At 34.2% G+C, this 24,395-nt stretch overlaps 1 protein-coding gene across 1 annotated transcript in view; it reads left to right on the forward strand.

Moving 5' to 3' along the window:
* CSMD3 (CUB and Sushi multiple domains 3) overlaps positions 1 to 24,395 on the forward strand; it is a 1,171,706-nt gene that overhangs the window by 622,875 nt on the left and 524,436 nt on the right. Inside the window, 1 exon segment of the mRNA XM_059902305.1 lies at positions 4,356 to 4,468. Within this exon segment, the coding sequence (XP_059758288.1) occupies positions 4,356 to 4,468 (113 nt within the window).

Here is a 24,395-nt window from a genome sequence, read left to right on the forward strand (position 1 = left end):
TTGGAACTGCCATTTGCATCCCATCCTCATCACCAAATTGTTGGAGAAATATAATTAACAATAAAATCTCCTGCCAACGCAGTCAAGCCTCTCCACAAAATGTAGAAAGAATGAAACAGTTTTAATATTGAATAAGCATTAAACTAGACTGTGATGGACATCATAGGCAATCTGCTAAAGAGATTGCAAAGAGAACTAAATCTTACCCTTTATATATCAGGTAGATACAATCCATTTACATACATGTTAATTGACCTTATCAAAAGGGAAAATAGAACTTCTCCTATCTTTATGCAAAGCAGGAAATTAACATCATGGAGCTATATGCCTAGGCTTAAACTCCCACAGAAACAGGGAGACAGGGTGACATTTTCCTTGATGTTCACATTTCAAAGAGGTAACACTAAGGCCTCCAAGAAAGTCATTCATGTAGTGCAAAAATTGACAAGAGGCTTATTTAGCTTAAAAGATTTACATACATCTGTAACAAACATTATTTATAATTTCAAGTTTCATAAGAGAAATGCTAGAGAGAAAGGGGAATTTTTCTTTACCTTCTGATATTGGGGAAAGGTTTAATTTAATCCCTTTTTTTTTAGATTTATATTTACCCTTACACCACCAATGGGGTGGGAACTAGGTAGAATCATGGCCAAGAGAACAAATTGGCAGTGGAACGATTAGTCTATATATGTTAGCTGTTCTTTATGAAATACTGACAAACTTATATGTGCTAGAGGTTTTGGGCTGGTAAAAGAGTTCAGGACTGAGATGGATATAGGAGGATATAATAAAGAGGAATAATTTAATTCAATAAAAAGGTGTCTTTTAATATTCACTATGAGATAGATTGTTGGCATATTTGATATGGTATAGCTGATGCACATCCTATAGTTTTAAGCTCTCATGCCCATTTCATAATGGATTTACTTTACTTTCTTTCATGTCTCTGAGCTTGAGTCCTCACTCTTGCCCATAAACCTGTCTCTTTACCATAGCTCAAAAGACTAGTTCTTTTGAACTCATCAATTTGAAAATTGAAAGTTCACATGCCACAAAGTTTTCAAACGATAATGTGTATGTGTATGTATATGAATACATATAGATATACACATATGTTACAAAGGAGAATGTATGTGTTCATATCTTTTACATTATAATAATTTTAAATTTGCTTTGGCAGGAAGAAAGTGAATATAGTCTAAAATTCTATATCTTATAGTATCTTTATATCTCACACTATTCCTTAATATTATGCACAATCACATAATTAAATCATAATATTTAACTAGGTTCATTTGTGATGGATTCCCATAAATTCTGTAACACTGGACACTGCTGGCATAGCTGTATTGCTAATGCAGTCTGCTGATCATGTTCTGTAGTTTTGGTGGCTGACCAGTGAGCAGGACATTCTGCTGCCATGGTGGCTTCAAGGATACAGTCCTCCATGTTGCCCTCTGCTGGTCTATTATAGTATAGCCTCCATCCAGGACACTGCTCTCTTAGGGTGCCCTTTTTATTAGGAAGGGAAACTTTATACCTTCTCTCCTCATGCAATTTTTCAGAAATCTTCATGGTTTTAGCAATAAAGTGGGTAAACACTTAAGAATTTCTTCTTTTAAAAACCTATTTTTTTAGTATGTAATTTAGAAGTCCTAGTCATTATGGATATTTTACTCAGCAGTGAATCCATTTTTTTTTTTCTCTTTGTATTCTTCACAGACTTTTCCCCTCAAGGTCTTATTTACTCATTTGCTTTCTGGCTTTATATGACCCTTGGCTTCGGTTCAAATATGTGACTAAAACATTATTAATGACAGAGGAAACATTAAGTAATTTCCCCTGTTAGGGTTATAAAATTGAGCATTACTGAATGAGATTACTAATGCATAGATTCAGTGATGCATTAGCAGAATATTCTTTAAAATAAAATTATTCCCAGTACAACATACATGACATGACTAGCCTGACATCAGTATTGCGAAGGTTTATATTATACTCCTTGCCATTTTATTGTTTTGCACAGTACTTAAATATTTTTCACAATGTTTCTTTAGAACAAAGTTCTGTGAAACTTGAATGTCAAAATGAAGTACATTCCTGGTGTTAAAAAAAACCAGTTAAAGATTTTTATAGATTCTTTTTTTCTTTTCAGTTCAAAAAGAAGTATAAGATTTTCAGTGATCTAAAATTTAGTATCTTGGCACTGTTGGTGGGAATGTAAATTGATACAGCCACTATGGAGAACAGTATGGAGGTTCCTTAAAAAACTAAAAATAGAGCTACCATACGACCCAGCAATCCCACTACTGGGCATATACCCTGAGAAAACCATAATTCAAAAAGAGTCATATACCACAATATTCATTGCATCTCTATTTACAATAGCCAGGACATGGAAACAACCTAAGTGTCCATCGACAGATGAATGGATAAAGAAGATGTGGCACATATATACAATGGAATATTATTCAGCCATTAAAAAGAAATGAAATTGAATTATTTGTAGTGAGGTGGATGGACCTAGATGCTGTCATACAGAGTGAAGTTAGAAAGAGAAAAACAAATACAGTATGCTAACACATATATATAGAATCTTAAAAAAAAAAATGTTCTGAAGAACCTAGGGGCAGGACAGGAATAAAGATGCAGACGTAGAGAATGGACTTGAGGACACAGGGAGAGGGAAAGGTAAGCTGGGACAAAGTGAGAGAGTGGCATTGACATAAATACACTACCAAAAGTAAAATACATAGCAAGTGGGAAGCAGCCACATAGCACAGGGAGATCAGCTCAGTGCTTTGTGACCACTTAGAGGGGTGGGATAGGGAGGGTGGGAGGGAGACGCAAGAGGGAGGAGATATGGGGATATATGTGTATGTATAGCTGATTCACCTTGTTATAAAGCAGAAACTAACACACCATTGTAAAGCACTTATACTCCAATAAAGATTTTAAAAAAAAATAAGAGGGCAAATACATTTTTGGAAATTGTGGAAATGAAAAAAAAAAAAAACAAGTAAACGTAGGAAGTATCAAAGAATAAAAAGATAAGCAGACAGACATCTAGAAATGACAAGGAATATGAAATAGGTGCAGAACTTTCTAGAGCAGAAAGAGGCTCCAGTTCCTAAGCCTGCCGTCCCTTCTCCTAAATGCGTGAAGCTACTGCAGGCAAAATGTCCCTGTACCAATAGGCACATGAAGAGATGCTCAACATCACTAATTATTAGAGAAATGCAAATCAAAAGTACCATGAGGTACCACCTTACACCGGTCAGAATGGTCATCATCAAAAAATCAACAAACAATAAATGCAGGAGACAGTGTAGAGAAAAGGGAACCCTCTTGCACCGTTGGTGGGAATGTAAATTAGTACAATCATTATGGAGAACAATATGGAGGTTCCTTAAAAAACTAAAACTAGAACTACCATATGATCCAGCAGTCTCACTCCTGGGCATATATCTGGAGAAAACCATAATTCAAAAAGATACACACCCCCCAGTGTTTGTTGCAGTAATATTTACAGTAGCCAGGACATGGAAGCAACCTAAATGTCCATTCACACAGGAGTGAATAAGAAGATGTGGTACACATATGCAATAGATTACTACTCAGCTATAAAAAAAAGAATGAGATAATGTCATCTGCAGCAACATGGATGGACCTAGAGATTGTCATACTGAATGAAGTAAGTCAGACAGAGAAAGACAAATATCGTATGATATTGTTTAGATGTGGAATCTAAAAGAAATGGTACAAATGAACTTATTTACAAAACAGAAATAGAGTCACAGATGTAGAAAACAGTTTATGGTTATGGGGGGGTGGGGCCGGGGGAGGGTTAAATTGGGAGATTGGGATTGACATACACACACTACTATATATAACAAAGATTACTAACAAGGACCTGCTGTATAGCACAGGGAACTCTACTCAGTACTCTAATGACCTATATGGGAAAAGAATCTAAAAAAGACTGGATATGTGTATATGTATAACTGCTTCACTTTGCTGTACAGCAGAAACTAACACAACATTGTAAATCAACTAGACTCCAATAAAATTTAAAAAAATAAATAAATTAAAAATAAATAAAATTTAGTATCTTGCCTCAGGGATATGAAAGATCTAACCTAGTTAAACACATAGAATAGTACTTGTTTATAATAAACCTTGATCACTAAATTATGTTGTTTGTTCTGTTATAACAACACAGTCTTATAAGTTTATCTGACAGTTGTTTGCTTCTAGCCAAGAAAGTATTGAGAAACACATCTGTCTCATAATTTGCATACAGAGGGTATTTTAATAATCCATTTCTCCCTTCTCTGTCCATCTATTTTTAGGCTGACTGGAAGCTTTGTGCCAGACTTGATAGTAAGCATGAGTAGCCAAATGTGGCTGCACCTTCAGACAGATGAAAGTGTCGGATCTATTGGCTTCAAGGTTAACTACAAAGGTAATGATAAATTGCTACCTTGGGAAATATGTTATCTTAATAAAACCAGAGAATACTTTTAAATTAAAGTTTAATTGTATCTATAAAATAAAAGTTTCCCAGCATATAAGAAAGAATGTATTTCAACAAAATACTTGCCTCTTTAAATTAACTACAAATGTTGATTTCACTTTTCTTTAAATAAAATTGTTTTTTTTTTTTCCCCTTTAAAATGTGTATATTTTGCATACCTAATCTCTCCCTCAGTCCACTATACAATGCCTGTGCTTTAGGCACTCTGGACTCCTAGCCTTTCCCAGAATAGACAATGTGATTTTATAAACTTTATGCGAATTGCCTGGCAAAAAATCTACTGATTATTAAATACTTAAATACAAAGTAAAGACTTAATTCCTTAAAGAATCCAGGGTACCAATTGTTACTATTTTTATTTTTATTTTGTAATTCCTCAGTGTATCTCTCAGATCAAATACATGATATCAGTGTTCAAATTATCAAGTCCTATGTAAATTACAGATCACAAAAGTGTTAAATTGCTACTGCCCATCCCAATATTGATAGTTTTGCAGATTAATGATGAATTACATGTGTGTAACACAATCTTTTGTTTTAGTTCTATTTATAAGAGATAGATGCAAACATTGAAAAATCATTATCTTTGACACACGATTAACTTTTTTTTTAAGATTAATTTATTTATTATTTTCGGCTGTGCTGGGTCTTCGTTTCTGTGCGAGGACTTTCTCTAGCTGCGGCAAGCGAAGTCCACTCTTCATCGCGGTGCGCGGGCCTCTCACTATCGCGGCCTCTCTTGTTGCGGAGCACAGGCTCCAGACGCGCAGGCTCAGTAGTTGTGGCTCACGGGCCTAGTTGCTCCGTGGCATGTGGGATCTTCCCAAACCAGGGCTCGAACCCATGTCCCCTGCATTGGCAGGCAGATTCTCAACCACTGCGCCACCAGGGAAGCCCACGATTAACTTTTTTAAAGTCAAATAGAGACAGTGGATATACAGGTATACACACAATGTACATATTAGAAATGCAATTTTGAAATTCTGACTGAAAATATGTATATGTTATTAAGTTAAATTCTATGCTTTAAAAGATAAAAATGTGAAAGAGACCATCAGAAAGTTATGCTGCTTGAATTTATTTTTTCTATTGTAAAAGTCATTATTCTCTATCTTATCAATTAAACAATGGATTATTAAGTAGACAGAATTCTATTACTTGCATAATAATAATTTTTAAACAGACTTTATTTTTTCAAACATCGGCTTGCCATGCCTTTGTATCCTGGCACAGGGAAATGAATGCATGATGTTGTCAGGGAGACAGGACACATGCATTCTGTGTTTTTAACTTGAGACTAAATTTGGTACTATATTAATTTGAATAGTTCAGGAAATCTGTATAAATGTCAGTTTAAAAAAATATAAAGGTTCGCCTGATTATGATTTAAATATATTCTTCCTCCATTTAAAATCCACATCTATCCCCAGTAAATAAAACAAAGTTACAAAGTTTAAACAATGGTCAGCTTCTGTTGCAAGTATCTATGTCTTGATTGTTTTCTTTTTCCTTACTTTTCCCCTGTAAATTATATTCCTCTTGGTTTTATTATTTTCTTCACCCTAAGAAACTTAACCTGTTAGAAAGTCTGGAGTGATTTAAACCTTAGAAACTGTATTAATCATTAATGACAATGCTTCAGCAAAGAACGCAGTCAGTAAAGCTCACGAACAGTTTAGAGCCGCAGGGGAGTCCTGTCGATATTTACAACTCGTGAACTGCTCTCCACCGCACTGCAGTTCAAGAGCTGGAAGTACGTTGTAAAGTAGCACAATTAAACATTGTTTTGTTTTCTGCTCAGATTTCAACAAATAATTTAAAAATATATGTACTGCCTAAGGATCTGCTATGCGCCAGCTACTGAATGAGTTGTTGAGTATAGAAAAAACAGCCAGGGACTTCCCCCGGCGGGACAGTGGTTAAGACTCCATGCTCCACTGCAGGGGGTGGGGTTGGATCCCTGGTCGGGGAACTAAGATAAGATCCTGATGGCCGCGTGTTGTGGCAAAAAGGAAAAGAAACAACAGCCAGATATTTTCTCTCTTAGGAAGATCATAATATAGTGACAGAGAAAAATATATCCAACTATCCATATACAAATATCCACCAAAGTGAGATTTGAAACAAACCAACCCAGGAGATTCTTAATGAATAATTCCCTTATTCTTTCCCTCCCTTCAATCTGGTCTCTTTCAGTCTAACATCCACACTGCTAATGATGATCTCCCAGCAACAGGGAGGTGATCATATTACACTACAGCTTAAAATGTTTCCAAACTTTTTATTGCCTAAAGATGAAGTCCAGAAGCTCCACAGATCTTATCTTCCAGCTTTTTTCTCCCTACAATCCAATTTTATAAAACGATCCATAATTCTCTGAACCCAGCAAGTTGTTTCACACTTCTCCTTACACTCAATAAATTCTATCTGGATCCATATTCTATTTCTAACTCAGCATCCCATCACTCATGCTGTGAGACAATGTTCAAGTATTTCTTCTTCTGTGAAGCCTTCCTTAACTCCCCTCATTACAAAAGAACACTTCCTCTGTTTTATAAACGCTGTATCGTATATACTACATAGCCAGATGAAATGCATCATATTCATCTTTATATTTCCATTAGCAACCCCCTGCTATATCATCATAGGTAATTAATGATTGTTAAATAAAGCTGAACAAATGAGTTGACCTATATAATATGATGTAATACAGGGTAAAGTATGTCCTCAAAAGTTTAGTTTTCCTACTGTGAAAATCATGTTTTTGCATCCTCCATAATATAAAACCTGAGCTCAAAGTTGAAGCAAGGTTCATTTTGAGAAGTTTCAAATTTTGATGTGCAGATAGCTTTAGCAGCTTCGCCTACTAAAAATAATTTTCATGATTACCATGCTCTCTGTTAAGCAGTCTGTTGGTTCTAAATGGAACACCTGCTAAAAAAACTTTCCAGATTTGATCTAAAGATATATTTTTCTTATCATCTATAGATTTTACATGAGATAGCAGTAAAAGTGGATCTCCTGTAAATTAAACTTGTGTTTTATTGTAGATTTTATCTTTGAGAGTAAGAGAGAACTTAGCTGTAAAACCACTTCGTCATTTTTACTCAAAGGTAAATATTTAGGAAATTTAATTTTTTTCTATGGCTATAAGTCTCTTCATATCTTTTCCTGGATTAATTTTGATTATTTATATTTTGTTAGAAATGTTTCTAGGATATAGATAATAGTTTTCAAATATATTGACATTTCATACATAGTTTATTTTTTAAAACACTTTTCTTAAAAAATTAGTAAAGATATCTTATCCAAATTATTTACGGCATAAATTAAAAATCTCCCCAAACTGGAAGAAATTTAAATATTTATCCATAGGTGAGTATATAAACAAAATGGGGTACTACTCATCAATAAAAAGGAAAAAGCTATTAACGTATGCAAAAATGGATATAAATCAAAATTATCACACTCAGTGAAAAGAGCCAGACCAAAAAAAAAAAAAAAAAAAACGGTATATCCTGCATGATTTAAACAAATTTCAGTGCTAACATTACCAAGTAATGTTTCCAAATGAATACTAATATAAGCTGTTTTATTTTTAATGGTATTATTATTTTGAGAGAAATAAGAAAAAGATTATGAGGAAAATGTTTTGATAGTTTTTGACAAGGGAGCAAGAACAATGTTTCATTTAAAATAACTTTAAGTAGAAGAGAATAGTATATTCTTGGAATTTATTTTTGAAGTGCTAAAGTGGTTATACTTCGCAGATTTCAAGTTTTTCTTTTTTTTTTTTTTTTTAGTAGGTTGAGGTATTACAAACAAGAGTGTCAGTGATATAATAGAGATTATAACAAGGTAAATTTATACCCAAGGAGCAAAAGAAGTGCTGAAAATTGCATTCATTTTTCTGCTTTTTCATTAAAACATTTTTAGTCTTAAGAAAGGTGGTACAAAGTAAAAATTTGTTATAATCAATTACTTATTTCTTAATCCTGCTGGTACCTGCCTAAGAAAACCTGACGTGTTCTTGTGAGGGACTGAGTTTTATTTAAACTGAACACATTCTTTTTTTTTCTCCAGTTATATGAGATTTTAAAATTTTGCTCCACTTATATGATTTTTTCCATCTCTTTATTAGGATATTTCTCCAAAATTACCATCCATAGAATCCCAAGATTAAGCCTTGTTATATTTCTAATTAGAGTCAGTTAAAAAAAGAATTAATCATATAAGGATATTTATATAGTGGACATATACAATGGTATCTGGCAAAAGAGCTAATGGTGTGTGTAGGTTTTTGTCCTTTTAGTTAGTACAGTGAAACAAAGATTCTGCACAATCCATCATTATACCCCCATAGTACTTACCACAATTCACATGGATGGTCCAATAAATATATCAAACTGTAATCTGCAAAAAAACTCACTGAGATTAATGCTAAACCAAAATGGCTTTCAGTATTAAAGAATTACTATGTTATTAGCAATTGATTCTTAAATATTTAATTTTAAAACTATACTTTAAAGCAGAAAACTAATAATGAATGAATGATAAATAAAGATCTTTAGAGACTTTGTTAGAAATTTATGAATCCCCCACATCTTCCCACGTATTGTATTTCTTAGTTTTCCAGTGCTTTAAAATCAAATTAGTGAAACAAAATTATGTAAGGCACAGTTATATTTTTTTTTAATTTATAAATATTTCCTATTTCCCCATATCCTGTTCTTTAACTCAAGTGAATTCAATTTAATGAGATCAAAGTCATCTAAAGAACATATTTAGATGATGATCTGACAGACTCTTAAAATGCACTCTGTAAATAATGAAAATAATTTTTAATTATACTGAAAATAAACTTTTTAGTTTTTTAGGAACTAAATTATTTGTAATATACAAACATAATATTAGCGTGTTACAGAGATATAGTTCAGTGTTTGTGTGATTAGATTGGAATCTAAGTTCATTTGTGTAAATAACTATTTTCCTCTAAGGTATGCCATGTACATCACTGATTCAATACTTGCTGAAAGGAAAGTTTATCTTTAAAACAACGAGCTTGGACAAAATAGTCTCTGCATTTACTTTGAGTTCTAACATTCTTTTATTAGATTTGGTAAATTAAATATTGATATGTTTATTATATAGTCCAAGAATATTACACTCAATATTCATTCCTTATAGTAAACTGATATGCTATCAGCGGGACATTCTTTGTGTGAGTTCTCAAGATAAACTCCTCTCTCAGAATTTCCTCCAGATGTGACACCTCTCTATCTGGTGGTGGTCTGCTAACACAGAACCAGTGAGCCCCCTTGGGTTTTCTCATTATTGTGTCTCTTGAGATATTTCTTCTCTTCATATCATTTTCATTTTCTTTAAGAAATCTTATAATCTGTTAAAAGTGTTTCTCTTTCTTGGAAAAACTACTAAGTAACACGTAGTATTATGTGTGGGATTTTCATGATAACATTTCAATCTGCCCTCAGAATAAAGAGAGCTTTTAAGTATGACCCATGGAAACTTTACTAGAATAAGTATTATTATTTTCATTGTTGCTCTTTATTAGCTTAAAGGGTTTGTTCTATTTTTACATTCAATACATCAAGTTTCTTCAGAAAACTACTGCTCCTAAAATATTCAATTTGACTTTATCACAGTCTGCTGTGAGGACTAAGCTTTTTGTTTCTATACCCCCAGAATGAGAATGAGTGGCAGTAGAATATTAAAAGTCATGTCTATTTAAAAATATTCATTGAGTTTCAACTATGTGCCTAGGCGTCATGAAGAGGATAGGGTACATAGCAAAAAATAAGAGACTTAGTCACTGCTTTCAGTCTAATGGGACAAAGACTGACAGTTAACAAATAATTGTAAATACAAAGAGTGCTAAAAATGAAAGAGAGAATGTGCTTTTGGGAGACTATAACAAGGCACCTAATGCGGGCCTCAAGGAAACCTTTCCTGAGGAAGTAAACATGGACTGAGACCTGAAGCTGAGTAGGAGTTACTGAGTCTGGAAGCTGGACAGCATGACCAGTATGTATAGATGACAAGTTCCATTTGAGGAGTTGTTAGAATTCCTGGATGTGTAGCAGAAATGGAAAGAGAAAAAGCTATGATGTAGTCCTGGATAAGACTGGAGAGATGGGAAAGAGCAGGTCATGCTTTGCTGCAGAAGACACGTATGAATCTGTGAGACTGAAAGATATTCATTTTCTCCATGGGAGCAAAAGATCATTCCACCCACTCCCAGGTAGACAGCTTTTCCAATTTTCCCCTTAGGACAGGGACTAGTATTTATTTAAATAATGGAATCACAGAACATTGGAGCTGGGAGAGACTTTTGAGGTAATTGATTCAATTATACTTATTTCCTCCAAGATGAGGAAATTGAGTCCCATAAAGATCGATTTTTCTCACAGTCACTATAGGTAGTACCTGAGCCCAAAGTGGAACTATGAGCGATTGCTTCTGAGAGGGTCACTTTCCCCTGCACTACGTTGCTTCACACTTCATATTTCTCCATAGATCCAAGGTATATATAGTTGGCTGATTGACTGATACACTTTTGTAGGTTGTACAGGGCCTTTGTCAGATAATCTATAATCATCACAATTTCTAATCAAAGTCATGTGTCTTTTCCCTCAATGCCAGTAATAATTTAATTTTATGCATATTATATTCATGGTTATTCATTATATCCACCTTAACTGGTGAAGATATTTCAAATCAAAGTGAAGTATCAATGCAAGTAAAAGAATCATTGGAGCCTAAAATGTTTTTCCTTATCTGTTATAAGCAGAAGGTAAGATGTGAGATATGTGAGGTATTTATATTTTAGAACTTGATCTTTAATGGCAGAGGAGAACAAAGTTATTTGTTTGATTAAATAAAATCCCAATGTTATTTTTGCTTATCTCAACTGCGAAAGAAATCTTGATTAAACCTATCAGAATTAAAACTATTCAGAATTTTGGAATAGTGCCAATCTGACTATGTGCAAAGAGGTACCTGTTTATATAAATAAATTGTTTTCTGAATGTGGTACTATATCATTTCTTGGACACAGTGGTAATCTTAACCATTCTCAAACTCATTAGCTTATACGACAAGTATTTATTTTCACAAGTCTGTGCGTAGGCTGAGGGTATGCTGATCTAGGCTGAGTTTGAATTCATGCATCATTCATTCTTCTGACACCAGTGCCCTAGACCAGATATGGTGTTTTCTTGACAACGACAGAAGTGCATAGGATAAAAAATTCAACCATACAGACATGTTTAAAGATCTCCTTGCTTCTTGTCTGCTAAAATTCATTGGCCAAATCAAGTCAATTGGCAAGCCCAGATTTAAGAGGTAGGAAAGTGAATTCTGCCAAAAAAAGTGGGAGAAGAGAGTAAATGTTTTTAAACAGTCTAGTTTGCAACAACTGCTAACTCTCTCTCTCTATTTATATATAAAAGTACATATACATATATAGGCAAAAGGTATATATATATATATATATATATATATATATATATAAAACCTGTGCTTTTGTCTGTACCTGGCCACCACCAACCAGATGACTGATGAGTGGTACAGAGGTGACCGAGACTGGTGCCAGCATTGTCCCCAGTTAGCTCCCCAGGAGGAAGCTCAGCACCACAACAAAGCCCAACAGGAAGACAATCCTTGGGAAGGTCAGGAATATACATACACACACACACACACACACACACACATACATACATACATACATGGTTGACTCTTGGACAACACGGGTCTTGAAGAGTGCAGGTCCACTTATACGAGGACTTTTTTCATTAATAATACTATGGTACTACACAATCTGTGGTTGGTTGAATCCACAGATACGAAAACGCAGATACAGAGGAACCGCTTATATGGAGGAACTATCTACACAAGGTACCAACTATAACTTATACTTGGATTTTTTTACTGCATGGAGGGTAGGTGCCCCTAACTCCCACATTATTAAGGGTCAGTTATACATCTTCTGCCCTCAATAAGAAGACAGTTTAGTTTGGAATAAAGTCACATATGCTGATTGTTGGCAGTGGTCTAAGCAAGATGATACAGAACTAGACAAGGGATGTTACTTCTGAAATGAAAAGTTAAGGATGAAGTGGGGATTGGAGTTAAGAGTTCTCTCTGAAAAGGGAAAAAGAAAACACACCTTAATGACAGTAGATAAAAGAGATATAGCAAGAAAATATATAAAGAGATGGAGGTGCTCATAGTAGTCAAAAACCTGCAAAATATTTTTTGGCAAGAAATTATATTTCAATGCTGTGTGTATATTGTTCCTCATTGTAAATATCATGCATCTTTACTGAATTTAAATAACTCCCATGGTATCTTCATTTCATGTCAACTTTTAACAGTAACATAAGAAAGATTGGAACATCTATAAAAATTATAATAAGACCTTCTATTGAAAGAAAAAATGGAAATATTTTGGCAAAATATACCAAATGACTGTTGGCCATCAGGGCATTTCCCATGTTTAATAATAAGGTGTGATGATATTCAGGTGTTAAAAGCATGGGCTTTTGAGTCGAACATAGTGTTGAATGTAGGTTTGTTGACTTCTGAGTCAGACATAGTGTTTATTTCAGGTTTGTTGCTTGCTCATTGGAGACCTTTGGGAAATGTTTTAATCTTTTGAAGTCTCAGCTTCCTCATCTGTAAAATGATAAGAATGAGTTTTTACCTTAATGGAATGTTGTAAGAATTAATGAGAAAATGTACTTAAAGTCTTAATAAGCCTTATATTTATAATATTATTATTACACAGAAAATATATCTATTATATAGCTACATAAAATACCACATTTTATAAAGTTTTTATTTTTTCACATCATGTGGATTACTCAAAAAAATTTCTATCATATTCTGGGAAGTGCAACATTTATTTAGTTTGTCTTCAAATAAGTCAAACATGGAAGAATATTTTAATGTGATTAAAACAGAACCCAACTAGCAATAACAGAATTTGAAATTAAAAATACATTATCATTTATGCTAGCACCTTCAAAAATGAAGTACTTTGGTATAAATCTAAAAAAATATATATAATACCTATATGATGAAAATTATAAAACTCTGATAAAAGATGCCAGAGGAGAACTAAGTAAAGAGATATTCTATGTTCATGAATAGGAAAACTGAGTATTGTCAAGATATCAGTTTTTCCCAACTTTGATTGATTTCCCAATCAAAATCTCAGCAACTTATTTTATGGATATTGATAAACTGATTCAAAAGTTTATATGGAGAGGCAAAAAAAAAAAAAAAAAAACGAAACAGAATAGCCAACTCAGTACTGAAGAAGAACAAAGTGAGAAGACTGACATTACTTGGCTTCAAGACATATGTAAAGTTACAGTAATCAACACAGTGTGGTAGTGGTGAAGGAATAAACAAATAGCTCAATGAAACAGAATAGAGAACCCAGAAAAAAGATTCACTGATCTGTGCTAAGGAGCACAGGCAGTACAATGGAGCAAAGATGGTCTTTTCAACAAAAGGTGTGGAAACAACTGGAAACCTACATGCAAAAATTAAAAATAAAAAAAATAAAAATCAAGGCACAGACCTTACACCCTTCACAAAAATTAACTCGAAATGGGTTGTCAACCTAAATGTAAAATGTGAAACTATATCACTACTAGAAGATAATGTAGGAGAAAATCTAGATAACTTTGAGTATGGTGATGACTTTTTAGATATAGCATCAAAGGCACAACCCATGAAAGAAGTAATAGATAAGCTGAACTTCATTAAAATTAAAAACTTATGCTCTGCAAAAGACAATGTAAAAAGAATGAGAAGATGAGCTACAGAACGGTAAAAAACATTTTGCAAAAGACACATCTGATAAAGGACTATTATTAAAAAAAACACAAATAATTCTTAAAACTCAACAATAAGTAAATTAACAACTCAATTTAAAAGTGATGTGTACCACTACACACCTAGTAGAGTGGCCAAAATCTAAAACAATGACAAAACCAAATGCTTATGAGGATGTGGAACAAGAACTCTCATTCATTGCTGATGGGAATGCAATGTGGTACAACCACTTTGGAAGACAGTTGTCAGTTTCTTACAAAATGAAACATATTCTTAAATATATGATTCTTCAGTCACACTCTTTAGTATTTATCTACCAAAATGAAATGAAAACTTATATCCACACAAATACTACATATGTGTATTTATAGTAGCTTTATTCATAATTATCAAAACTTGCAGCAACCAAGATGTTCTTCAGTAGGTGAATGGATAAATAAACTGTGATACATCCAGACAATGGAATACTATTCAGCCCTGAAAGAAAATGTGCTATTAAGCCATACAAAGACATGGAGGAAACTTAAATGTGTATTACTCAATAAAGGAAGCCAATCTGAAAAGGCTATGTACTGTATAATTCCAGCTATATCTCTTTCTGGAAAAGGCAACACTGTGGAGATAGTAAAAAGCTCAGTAGTTGCCAGGAGTTGTGCTCTGAATAGACCAAGCACAGAGGACTTTTAAGGCAGTGAACCTATTCTGTATGATACTACAGTGATAGATACATGTTCGTACACACTTGTCAAAACCCATAGAATGTTTAACACCAACAGTGAAATCTAATATAAACTCTAGACTTTAAATGATGATGTGTCAGTGTAGGTTCATCAGTGTGGTACATGGAGTGGGGGAGGCTGTTTGTGTGTGGTATGGAGTAAATGGGAACTCTCTATGCTTTCCACTCAATTTTGCAGTCAACCTAAAACTTCTCTAATTTTTTTTTAATTTAAAAAATAATAAGTTAAAAAAAAATGAAACCCAATAGTACTCCCAAAGGTGTCTAGAAATAGTTATAAAATGATAGTATTTTATATTAATAGAAGTATTTGAAATCTTTTTTTTTAACATTTATTTATTTAGGCTGCACCAGGTCTTAGTTGTGGCACATGGGATCTTCCTTACAGCATACAGACTTCTTAGTTGTAGCATGCTGACTCAGTTATGTCATGTAAACTCCTAGTTGCAGCATGCATGCAGGATCTAGTTCCCCAATCAGCGATCGAACCCAGGCCCCCTGCATTGGGAGCGCAAAGTCCTACCCACTGGACCACCAGGGAAGTCCCGAGTATTTGAAATCTTTAGGTGGTTTTTCCCACTGATTGGTTTAATATTGTTTTCTTATTTGGTCTACTATTCAGTTTCCATGGTTACTTTCCAGGCTAGGGGGAAAAAAAAAAGAAAAAGAAAGAAAACAAAAAAACTGTCTAAGGGCATCAGTAGGCAGTATATTCTGGCCAGTACCCTCTACTGTCATCCATATTGATTGTAGGTTTCACAACATCTCATACTACATTAAGTTTATTTCAGAGAAAAACTTTGACTCAAATTTACTTGAAAAAAACACTCAAAATAATAATATTATCGTTTCTGCTTGATATATCCCTTGTAGTAATAAGGAGATGGAATATTCTCTCTCTCTTTTAATTCAGTAATGAAATCAAGTCACCAGTTTGGGGCATTTTCAAAACAATTCCTCAAATAGAAGAAAATCTGTTTTCTTCTGTTCCTTTGACGAACAAGAGACATTTTGATTAATCTTTTCATAAATATCTTGATTTACACTTTTTGAAATAATCGTGTTGTCTATGACAATTTTTATGGTTCATAAATCATCAACAACTAATATTTGCACCCATTTGCATATGAAACTATGTAGATATCTAACTATGTTAGACAATTAAATGGACACCCTAAACAGGATGAAATGACTCATACAAATATAAAAATTCAAATAGCACATACACTGTAAAATAGAGTATAAAATAAAGAATTAAATTGGCAACCAATATCTATTTACATTAGGCATATTTTTTTTTCTTGTTTATAGTTTGTGTGCTGTGAAATTATGTGGGAAGGGAAATATCTTGCTTCTATTTAAGGAAAGAACCTACCAAAGCCTGGGAAAGTTTTCTGAATTTTTACACATATTTAAAAAGATATTGTATGATCACGACATTTGTGTATCTTTTTCTTTCGGAGGGGGGCAGTACAACATCTCCAAATTTGGTCAGAAAAGATGTATAACCTTCTGAATTTTTGTATTTTTTTTAGCTTAAAATAAGAAAATTAAAGTGGAAACATAAAATACCAATTAATGTGCAAAGGCTGTTTACATGCTAAATCACCAGATCCAAAGCCACAGTTATGTTTAGGGTCCTTTTACAGAATAAGTTGGAAGGTCAATAAAAATGTAGGATGAGATTTGAAATAAATTAAATTATACTGTCATCAGTCTTTACACCAGTGAATCAGCTAAAAATCCTTACCCATGAGTTTATTTTTCAAATAGCCCTGTCGTAGAATTAACAGACAAAGGCTTCTGAGGGAAACATAATGAAACAATGTAATATTCATTGCTCTCGGACTGAAGCCTAATTTTAAAATTAATTTAAATGTTTATTAACATTCAGGAATATATAATAGGATTTTTGGTCAAGCTCACACTGCCTCAAATCTGTTGCTCACAATGTGTTTTAAGGCAATACTCCCATCACCTTTTGATCTGAAGATAGGAGATCAAAGTCCAACTAAATGGAGAATGTAAGACATCCTACAAAACATGCCTTCTATAATGAGATTTGGAAATCTGACCTAGCCTAGATGATGGGATTTGGACAGCAACATACCAAAGATAAATGAAAACAAATAAATTATGTCTTTCTGAAAGACATAAAATTCAAATTCTCATCACTTAAGTCTCAGCCAATTTGAAGTTTTATTTAAAAGCTGATCCTATTTTCCTAAGAAAAAAATTTGGTGGAGTGTGTGTGTGTGTGTGTGCGCATGCACACACACATGTGTGTATGTATTCAATATTTGGGAAAATTGATAGGGGAAGAAAACTAAGAAATATGAGTCAATAAAGGAGAAAAATGTAATAATGATAAAAGAATAGTCACATGAGTTAGAACACTGTTTTGTTGTATCCAGTGCACTCCTTTTGATAATGTAAATTACAAGAGTATGGTCATTGTGCATACACAATGCTGCTGTTATGTCTCCCATAGTTTAGGAGCCAATAGGAAAATGGAAATTGGACTCTCTTACTCTCTAAAAGATAAGCTGACCTCTGCAAATATACTCTCTCCATATGTGGCTTACTTGGAACTGTCAGGAAAGGCACAGTATTAACATTGCTTGCACACCAGTTATACACCAAACATCATGCCAGAAGTTGGAAATATATTATCATTTAATCTTCACGTATGCAAATAATTTCAGTATGTTAAGTGCAACGTTTAAATAATCATGTGACTTTGAGGTCCACTCAGTTGTCAATAATAATCTGTGTATTTTGCTTGCCTCTAACTAGTTCTATAATGAAAAAGTCTATGTGAATATTTAAATATATTTATTCACAAACATTTATATAGCAATATTAAATATAAAAGAACAATGGTTTTAGTTTACTTCAAAAAAACCTTTAATTTATAAATTATTCTTAAGAATAGAAGTAAAAGCTAAGGAATTAAAAATTATAAATGCTTTATTTAGTGATACGTTAAATTATAATTTGTATTCTTCATCCATGTATTCATTCAATTAACATTTGTTCAATACCTCTAGCTTATAGATTTATATTATGAGAGTTGCTGCGGGCATGAACTCTTCTTTTAAGGCAATCCCTGCCTTTTCAGATAAGAGGTAGACATAGACATAAACAAATAAAAATGCACTGTCTTGAATGTAATAATAGAAGCTTGTACTAATCACAGTGGTAGCACAGAGGAGAAGGTTAATAATTTGACAAGGGACAAGGTATCAGGGCAGGCTTTAGATACGAGGTAATATCAGGTCAACAAAGTTGGAGATGTATGCACATCCTAGACAGAGTAAAGAGCATAGGCAAATGTACAAGAATCCTGAAACACCTGGCTGAAAGGGGTCAACTACAAGTGGTTATTATTTCTGAAGCATAATGGTAAGAAGGAAATGGCACCAGCAGATGAGACTAGAGATGACCTTTAGGCTATAGGTAGACTATGAAGGGACTTAAGTAGTGGGTAATATTCTATGATTTATATTTGGATAAGATTATTCTGATAATTGTATAGAAGAGAAATCAAAGGGAAAAGTGAATTAAGCTATCAATCATCCAGAAAAGAGATAAGCCCAAACCCAAAATAATGGCAATAGAGCTTGTAAGAAGATGGTAGAATCTGGAGACCTTTCTGGGACAAAATTGGCAGATGCCGGAATCCAAACAGATGCTGTGAGAGTAGTGTTGAAATAAAGGGGATAATCAAGGATAACACCCAGGTTTCTGCTTGAGTGACTGGGTGAACAGCTGTGACGTTAAGGAAATGTGTTGCAGGGAAGAAGGATCTGATGTAAATGTAGGGGAATAAAATACATTTAGGCTTGTCGCATATAATTTCACTGTGAGACATCAAATTGGATCTGTTAATATTGCAGCTGGAACTCAAGAAAAAGATCTGCGCTCTTTATTTGGGAGGCTGGTTCTTTAGTATGGGAGACTCTCGTGGGAAGATTTGAAGAACAAGTAGTTACTATCAGCTAAAATGTAGTGATTATAATGTACATTAGTATGCTATAGAATAAGGTCCACAATCCAGAAAGGCATTTATAAATTCTTGGTAGATTTGGTGGTAATTTAGGTAACTGGAAACTCACCAATGCACACAAGTGTCCCTGAGAAAATTGTAAGACATAGGATCATGGAGAGCCACCATGAGCAGGAATAGACATGCTGTCAGATATCAGAAGTAAATGTCTAATGATGGGTTTGAATGCAGATAAATATATCGGTATGGAGCAGAGGGAAGAATTAAGAAGGTTTGGGTTTTCATACCTGATGGCTTCTGTTTTCTTTAAATTAGGAAACAAAGTGTGCTTAGAACATTTACAATAAGAGGACAAGGGGATGAGGAGGGTACCAAGATGAATGTAGCTGTTCTAGCCTCACAACACCTTAGATCCAGGGGTAACAATAAAGACTGTCCTGCTTTCCTGAAAGCTCAAACAAAATCCTCCCTTCTTTTTTTTTTTTTTTCATTGTTGTTGTATTCGGCAGAAAATACAATATGTTATTGTTCTATCCATGATTTCACCCTTATTTTAATCTTAGCTCTAAAATTAAAATAAATTTCTCACAATCAGTTCTTTGCCAAACTTTTTCCAGTCATCTCTTGGTTAGACAAAGCTCTGCTCTTAATACATTCTTTAGAAGGGCACATGTGTACAATATTCTATCAGTTCTTCATGTTCAAGACTATATATATATACAGTCTATACATGTATAATTTATATATATATATATATATATTTTTTTTTTTTAACTTGAAGGACAGCTTAGTTGGACATAATATCCTGTGAGTACATTCTATTCCCTTAACTTTCTTGAAAGTGCTCGTCCACTGTTGCCTTACTTTGCATGCTGTTTTGGAAAACTCTGATACCAATCTAATTCTTGTGACTTTGTGAGTTATTTCAATTTACTGCCTGGAGGCCCTCAAGGATTTTTTTTTTTTTTCTTTAAGTAAAAGATTCATTACAATTTTTTTTGTTTGTTTAAAAGATTCAGTCTGAGAGGTGACTGTAACCAGGTCGGCTTTCACTGGCACTGGTAGGTCTAGACTTGAAAGGTCAAATCTAGACTTCAGGCTTCTTTTATATTTGGAAAATTTCTTAGATTATACATGTAAATATACATTCTGTTCCACTGTTTGATTTTCTTCTTCAGGAGTGCTAAATTAACTTACGCTGTTGATCTGTCTTTCATTTCAACTACTTCCGCTTCTGATCCATTTTACTTCTGTATTTCATTTTCATTCACTTGAATTCTCTTTTTTTTTCTTAACATTTTTATTGGAGTATATTTGCTTTACAATGGTGTGTTAGTTTCTGCTTTATAACAAAGTGAATCAGTTATACATATACATATATCCCCATATCTCTTCCCTCTTGCATCTCCTTCCCTCCCACCCTCCCTATCCCACCCCTCTAGGTGGTCACAAAGCACCGAGCTGATCTCCCTGTGCTATGCGGTTGCTTCCCACTAGCTATCTGTTTTATATTTGGTAGTGTATATATGTCCATGCCACTCTCTCACTTTGTCCCAGCTTACCCTTCCCCCTCCCCATGTCCTCAAGTCCATTCTCTAGTAGGTCTGTGTCTTTATTCCCGTCTTGCCCCTAGGTTCTTCATGACTTTTTTTTTTTTAGATTCCATATATATGTGTTAGCATACGGTATTTGTTTTTCTCTTTCGGACTTACTTCACTCTGTATGACAGACTCTAGGTCCATCCACCTCACTACAAATAACTCAATTTCGTTTCTTGAATTCTCTTTTACTCCCTGCTTTTTTTCAATGTCCTTTATAAAATTTTCATTTGACTCTTTCTCTCTTGGGTGCCTTGTTTATTTATCTTTACTTCTAGTATAATGTTATCATTTTCTTCTCTTTCCTTAGTGAAATCAACTTTTGTTTTATTATAAACTGTCTTATGTCCATTTATAGTCCTACTATTTATTATCTAATTCAAGGATGTTTTTAATGTCCCTAGTTCATCATTTGAGTATATTTAATTTAGTTTGGGGTGTTGTATTACAATTTTATTAAACTGCATGATTGTTTTCAGAGGAAAATTTTGTCATCAAAAATGTGTTGATTCCCATTTCTGATTTATCACAGTAGTTTTGTATAGATGTGGTTTTTCTTATTTCTGTTCATTTCGTGGACAGTATTCCTGGTTTGAGAATGCTCTCTTCTGTCCTCGTTTTTACAGTTTCTTTTATGGATGGTGTTGGTGGGGGTAAGAGAAGGATGCCATGTCGTTTCTCTCTGTTTCTTTAGGATTCTTTATTTTTTACTTTTTTTTTTTATATAAAATTATTTTCCTTCCTTGCGTCTATTTTTTGTTGAATGCTATTCTTTCACTAAATGTGTGTCTCTCATGATTATTGCTCTCTGAGACTGCTACTTCTAGTCCCACACAGTTTAAATCCCCTTCATTTAATCAGTGCTGTTAACAACTAAGCCCAAGTGCTGTGTTTAGTATTTTGACACTTAATGTTTGACTTGCTCTTTCTGGGGATGATTTCACCTGTGCTTTGTTTATGTCCTCTGTGCCATTTTACTCTTTTTTTTTTTTTTTTTTTTAACAGACATTCTTAAGCTTACCTTCTTTACTCTGTGTTCACAGTCATGCAGTTAAACTCTGTAGGAATTTTTTTTCTCTATTTACAGACAAGTAGGAGTGCAGTATTCTGAAGGGACAGGTCATACATGGTTTTATTTTCATCCTTGGTTATTTATATAGTTTTTAGGGGCATTGAAGGGGAGATTCAGAAGCAGGCAGCCACCATTGTTCTCCTGACATAATCATATAGTCTTGACATTTAGAGTTGACACAGATCTTGCAGTTCATTAGAATGAAAACTGTAACTTCCAGATGACAAAACAGGAGGTTAGAGAAGTAAATAAGTTGGTCAGAGTCAAATGGCTGTTTCAGGTAGGATATGACTGAATTCTGAGTTTCCTTACTCTGAATTCCAGTTTTCTTTCCCAATATAGTGTGTTACTTCTAAAAAATAAATACAAATCAATAATTTTGGCATTGATAGGATACCTTAAATGATGAATGTCAAGATAACAATTGAGTAATAAAATAGTGATAGATATTTTGGAACTGATTAGGTGAATATTTTCAGTACCTTTACAATGAGTGAACAAGGCAACACCCAATGAACATGAAATACCATTTACTTGAAGGAGGTGAAGAGTTGTTGTCTTTTAATGTACCTGAAATATGTTGAGAATTGAAAGACTGCTTGTATTTCAGTAATGTTTGCAATAATTTGAAGACTACAACTGTGCTTGTGTGCTAAGTTATTATTAATAAAACTGTTTCACTTCACTATCTTCAATGTAGAACTTTCTTCTGGTAAAAATCTAATTTAAGTTTGATTCATTGTAGTCACTGGTTACACATGAGAGTAATAGGTTTAAAATATTATGCAGTGCTTTCTAGGTCATCAGTGTTACATATTTCTTTATTTTAGTCAGATGATCATTAACTGTGGAAGGTTGATAAATGCCAATTTTATGTATATAAAAACAAAACTATATCTAGGTAAATATGTATGTGTATGTTAAACACTTTACAAGTTTATCTAGTTAAATAATTTGTCCTTAATTATGAGAAAATATCATGTAATTTTTACAATTTTTATATGATTCTGATTCTAGCCAAAATAAAAGTTTATTTTTTTTAAGTTGAGGTAATGTTGGTTTATAACATTATATGTTCTGTATGTACGTTATATTTTGACTTCTGTGTACACTACAGCGTGCTCACCAGCCAAAGTTTAGTTTCCATCTATCACCATACAATTGATCTTTTTTACCCATGTTTCCTTCACCCCAGCCCCCTTTCCGTCTGGTAACCACTACTTTGTTTTCTGTATCTATGTGTCTGTTTTTATTTGGTTTGGTTTGTTATTTTATTTTATTTTTATATTCTACATATGAGTGAAATCACTTAGTATTTGTCTTTCTCCTTCTCCCTTTTCCCTCTCTTCTCCTTCTGGGATACCCATTATCCTAATGCTGCCCTTCTTATTAGAGTCAGATAGTTCATATAGAATTTTTTTTTTTAAGATCTTAATTCTCTCTCCTTTTCTACCAGTATAATTTCTAGATTTCTATCTTCAAGCTCACTAATTCTGTCTTCTGTATGGTCTGCTCTATTTCCAGTGCTTTCTAATGCATTGAGTTCTTCAGCTCCAGAATTTGTTTGGGGTTTTTTTTTTTTTTTTTTTAGAGTTTCAGTCTCTTTGGTAAAGTATTCATTCTGTTCATTAATTTTATTTCTGAGTTCATTGGATTGCCTTTCTTAGTTTCCTTTAAGCTTGTTATGTTTCTTCATGTCAGCTATTTTGAATTCTCTTTCAGTGAGATTGCAATATTTCATGACTTTGGTTTCTGGAGAATAATCATTTTCTTCTTTTGATACCGCATTACTGTGTTTCTTCATGGTGCCTGATGAGTTTAGTTGTTTTTCTGCCGGCCCATTTGAAGTAGTGAACACCTTGCTTGTTTAGATAAAACTCCCCCCCTCGCCGCCACTCCCCGCAGCTTGATTTTATTTGCCGGTTTATAATTAGAGGTTTTTCTTTTGTTTTCCAGTAGGTGGCACCATAGCACAAGTTTTTGGTTTCTCTTACCTGCGCTGCCTCTGGTTATATTTGAGAATCTGCACTTTCCACCCTCCAGGGCATCTGCCAGAGAACTGTTGCCCGGTGGCCTCTCTGTCACTGTTTTGCCTCTGGGGTCATTGGTACCTTGCTGTTGCTGGTGTTGCTAGCATCACTGCCTGGGGCAGCGGGATAGTGGGTGTCTCTTCTGCATGGGGGGGTGGGGGAGGGGTGATTTTCCTGATTCACTGGCTCCACTGATGCAGGGGAGGGGGAGGGGGAGAGCTGGGGTTGCGGATGCCTCTTCAGGGTTTCTGGGCTTGTGAGCACCACCTCTGCCAGCAGAGGAGCTGGTGTCACATGCATCGCTGCAGCTGAAAGCTTGGGATTGCAGGCCCAACTGCCGCTGCTGCCTGATTCCCTGTGGCCGTGGGTATGGATGTGGCTGGAAGGCCAGAGTCATATGCATTGCCTTCCCTGATGCTACCAGGTTCTCTGGGGCTAGAGGGCTCAGCAGTCTTGGCCATCCGTCTGGTATCACAGGCACCATCTCCACTGTTCCTCTGGTTCCACCACCTCTATGTGTCCCAGTCAACCCACCTTTAGATG

Source organism: Balaenoptera ricei, chromosome 17, assembly GCF_028023285.1.
Source record: "Balaenoptera ricei isolate mBalRic1 chromosome 17, mBalRic1.hap2, whole genome shotgun sequence".
In the NCBI taxonomy this organism is placed as follows: Eukaryota; Metazoa; Chordata; class Mammalia; order Artiodactyla; family Balaenopteridae; genus Balaenoptera; species Balaenoptera ricei.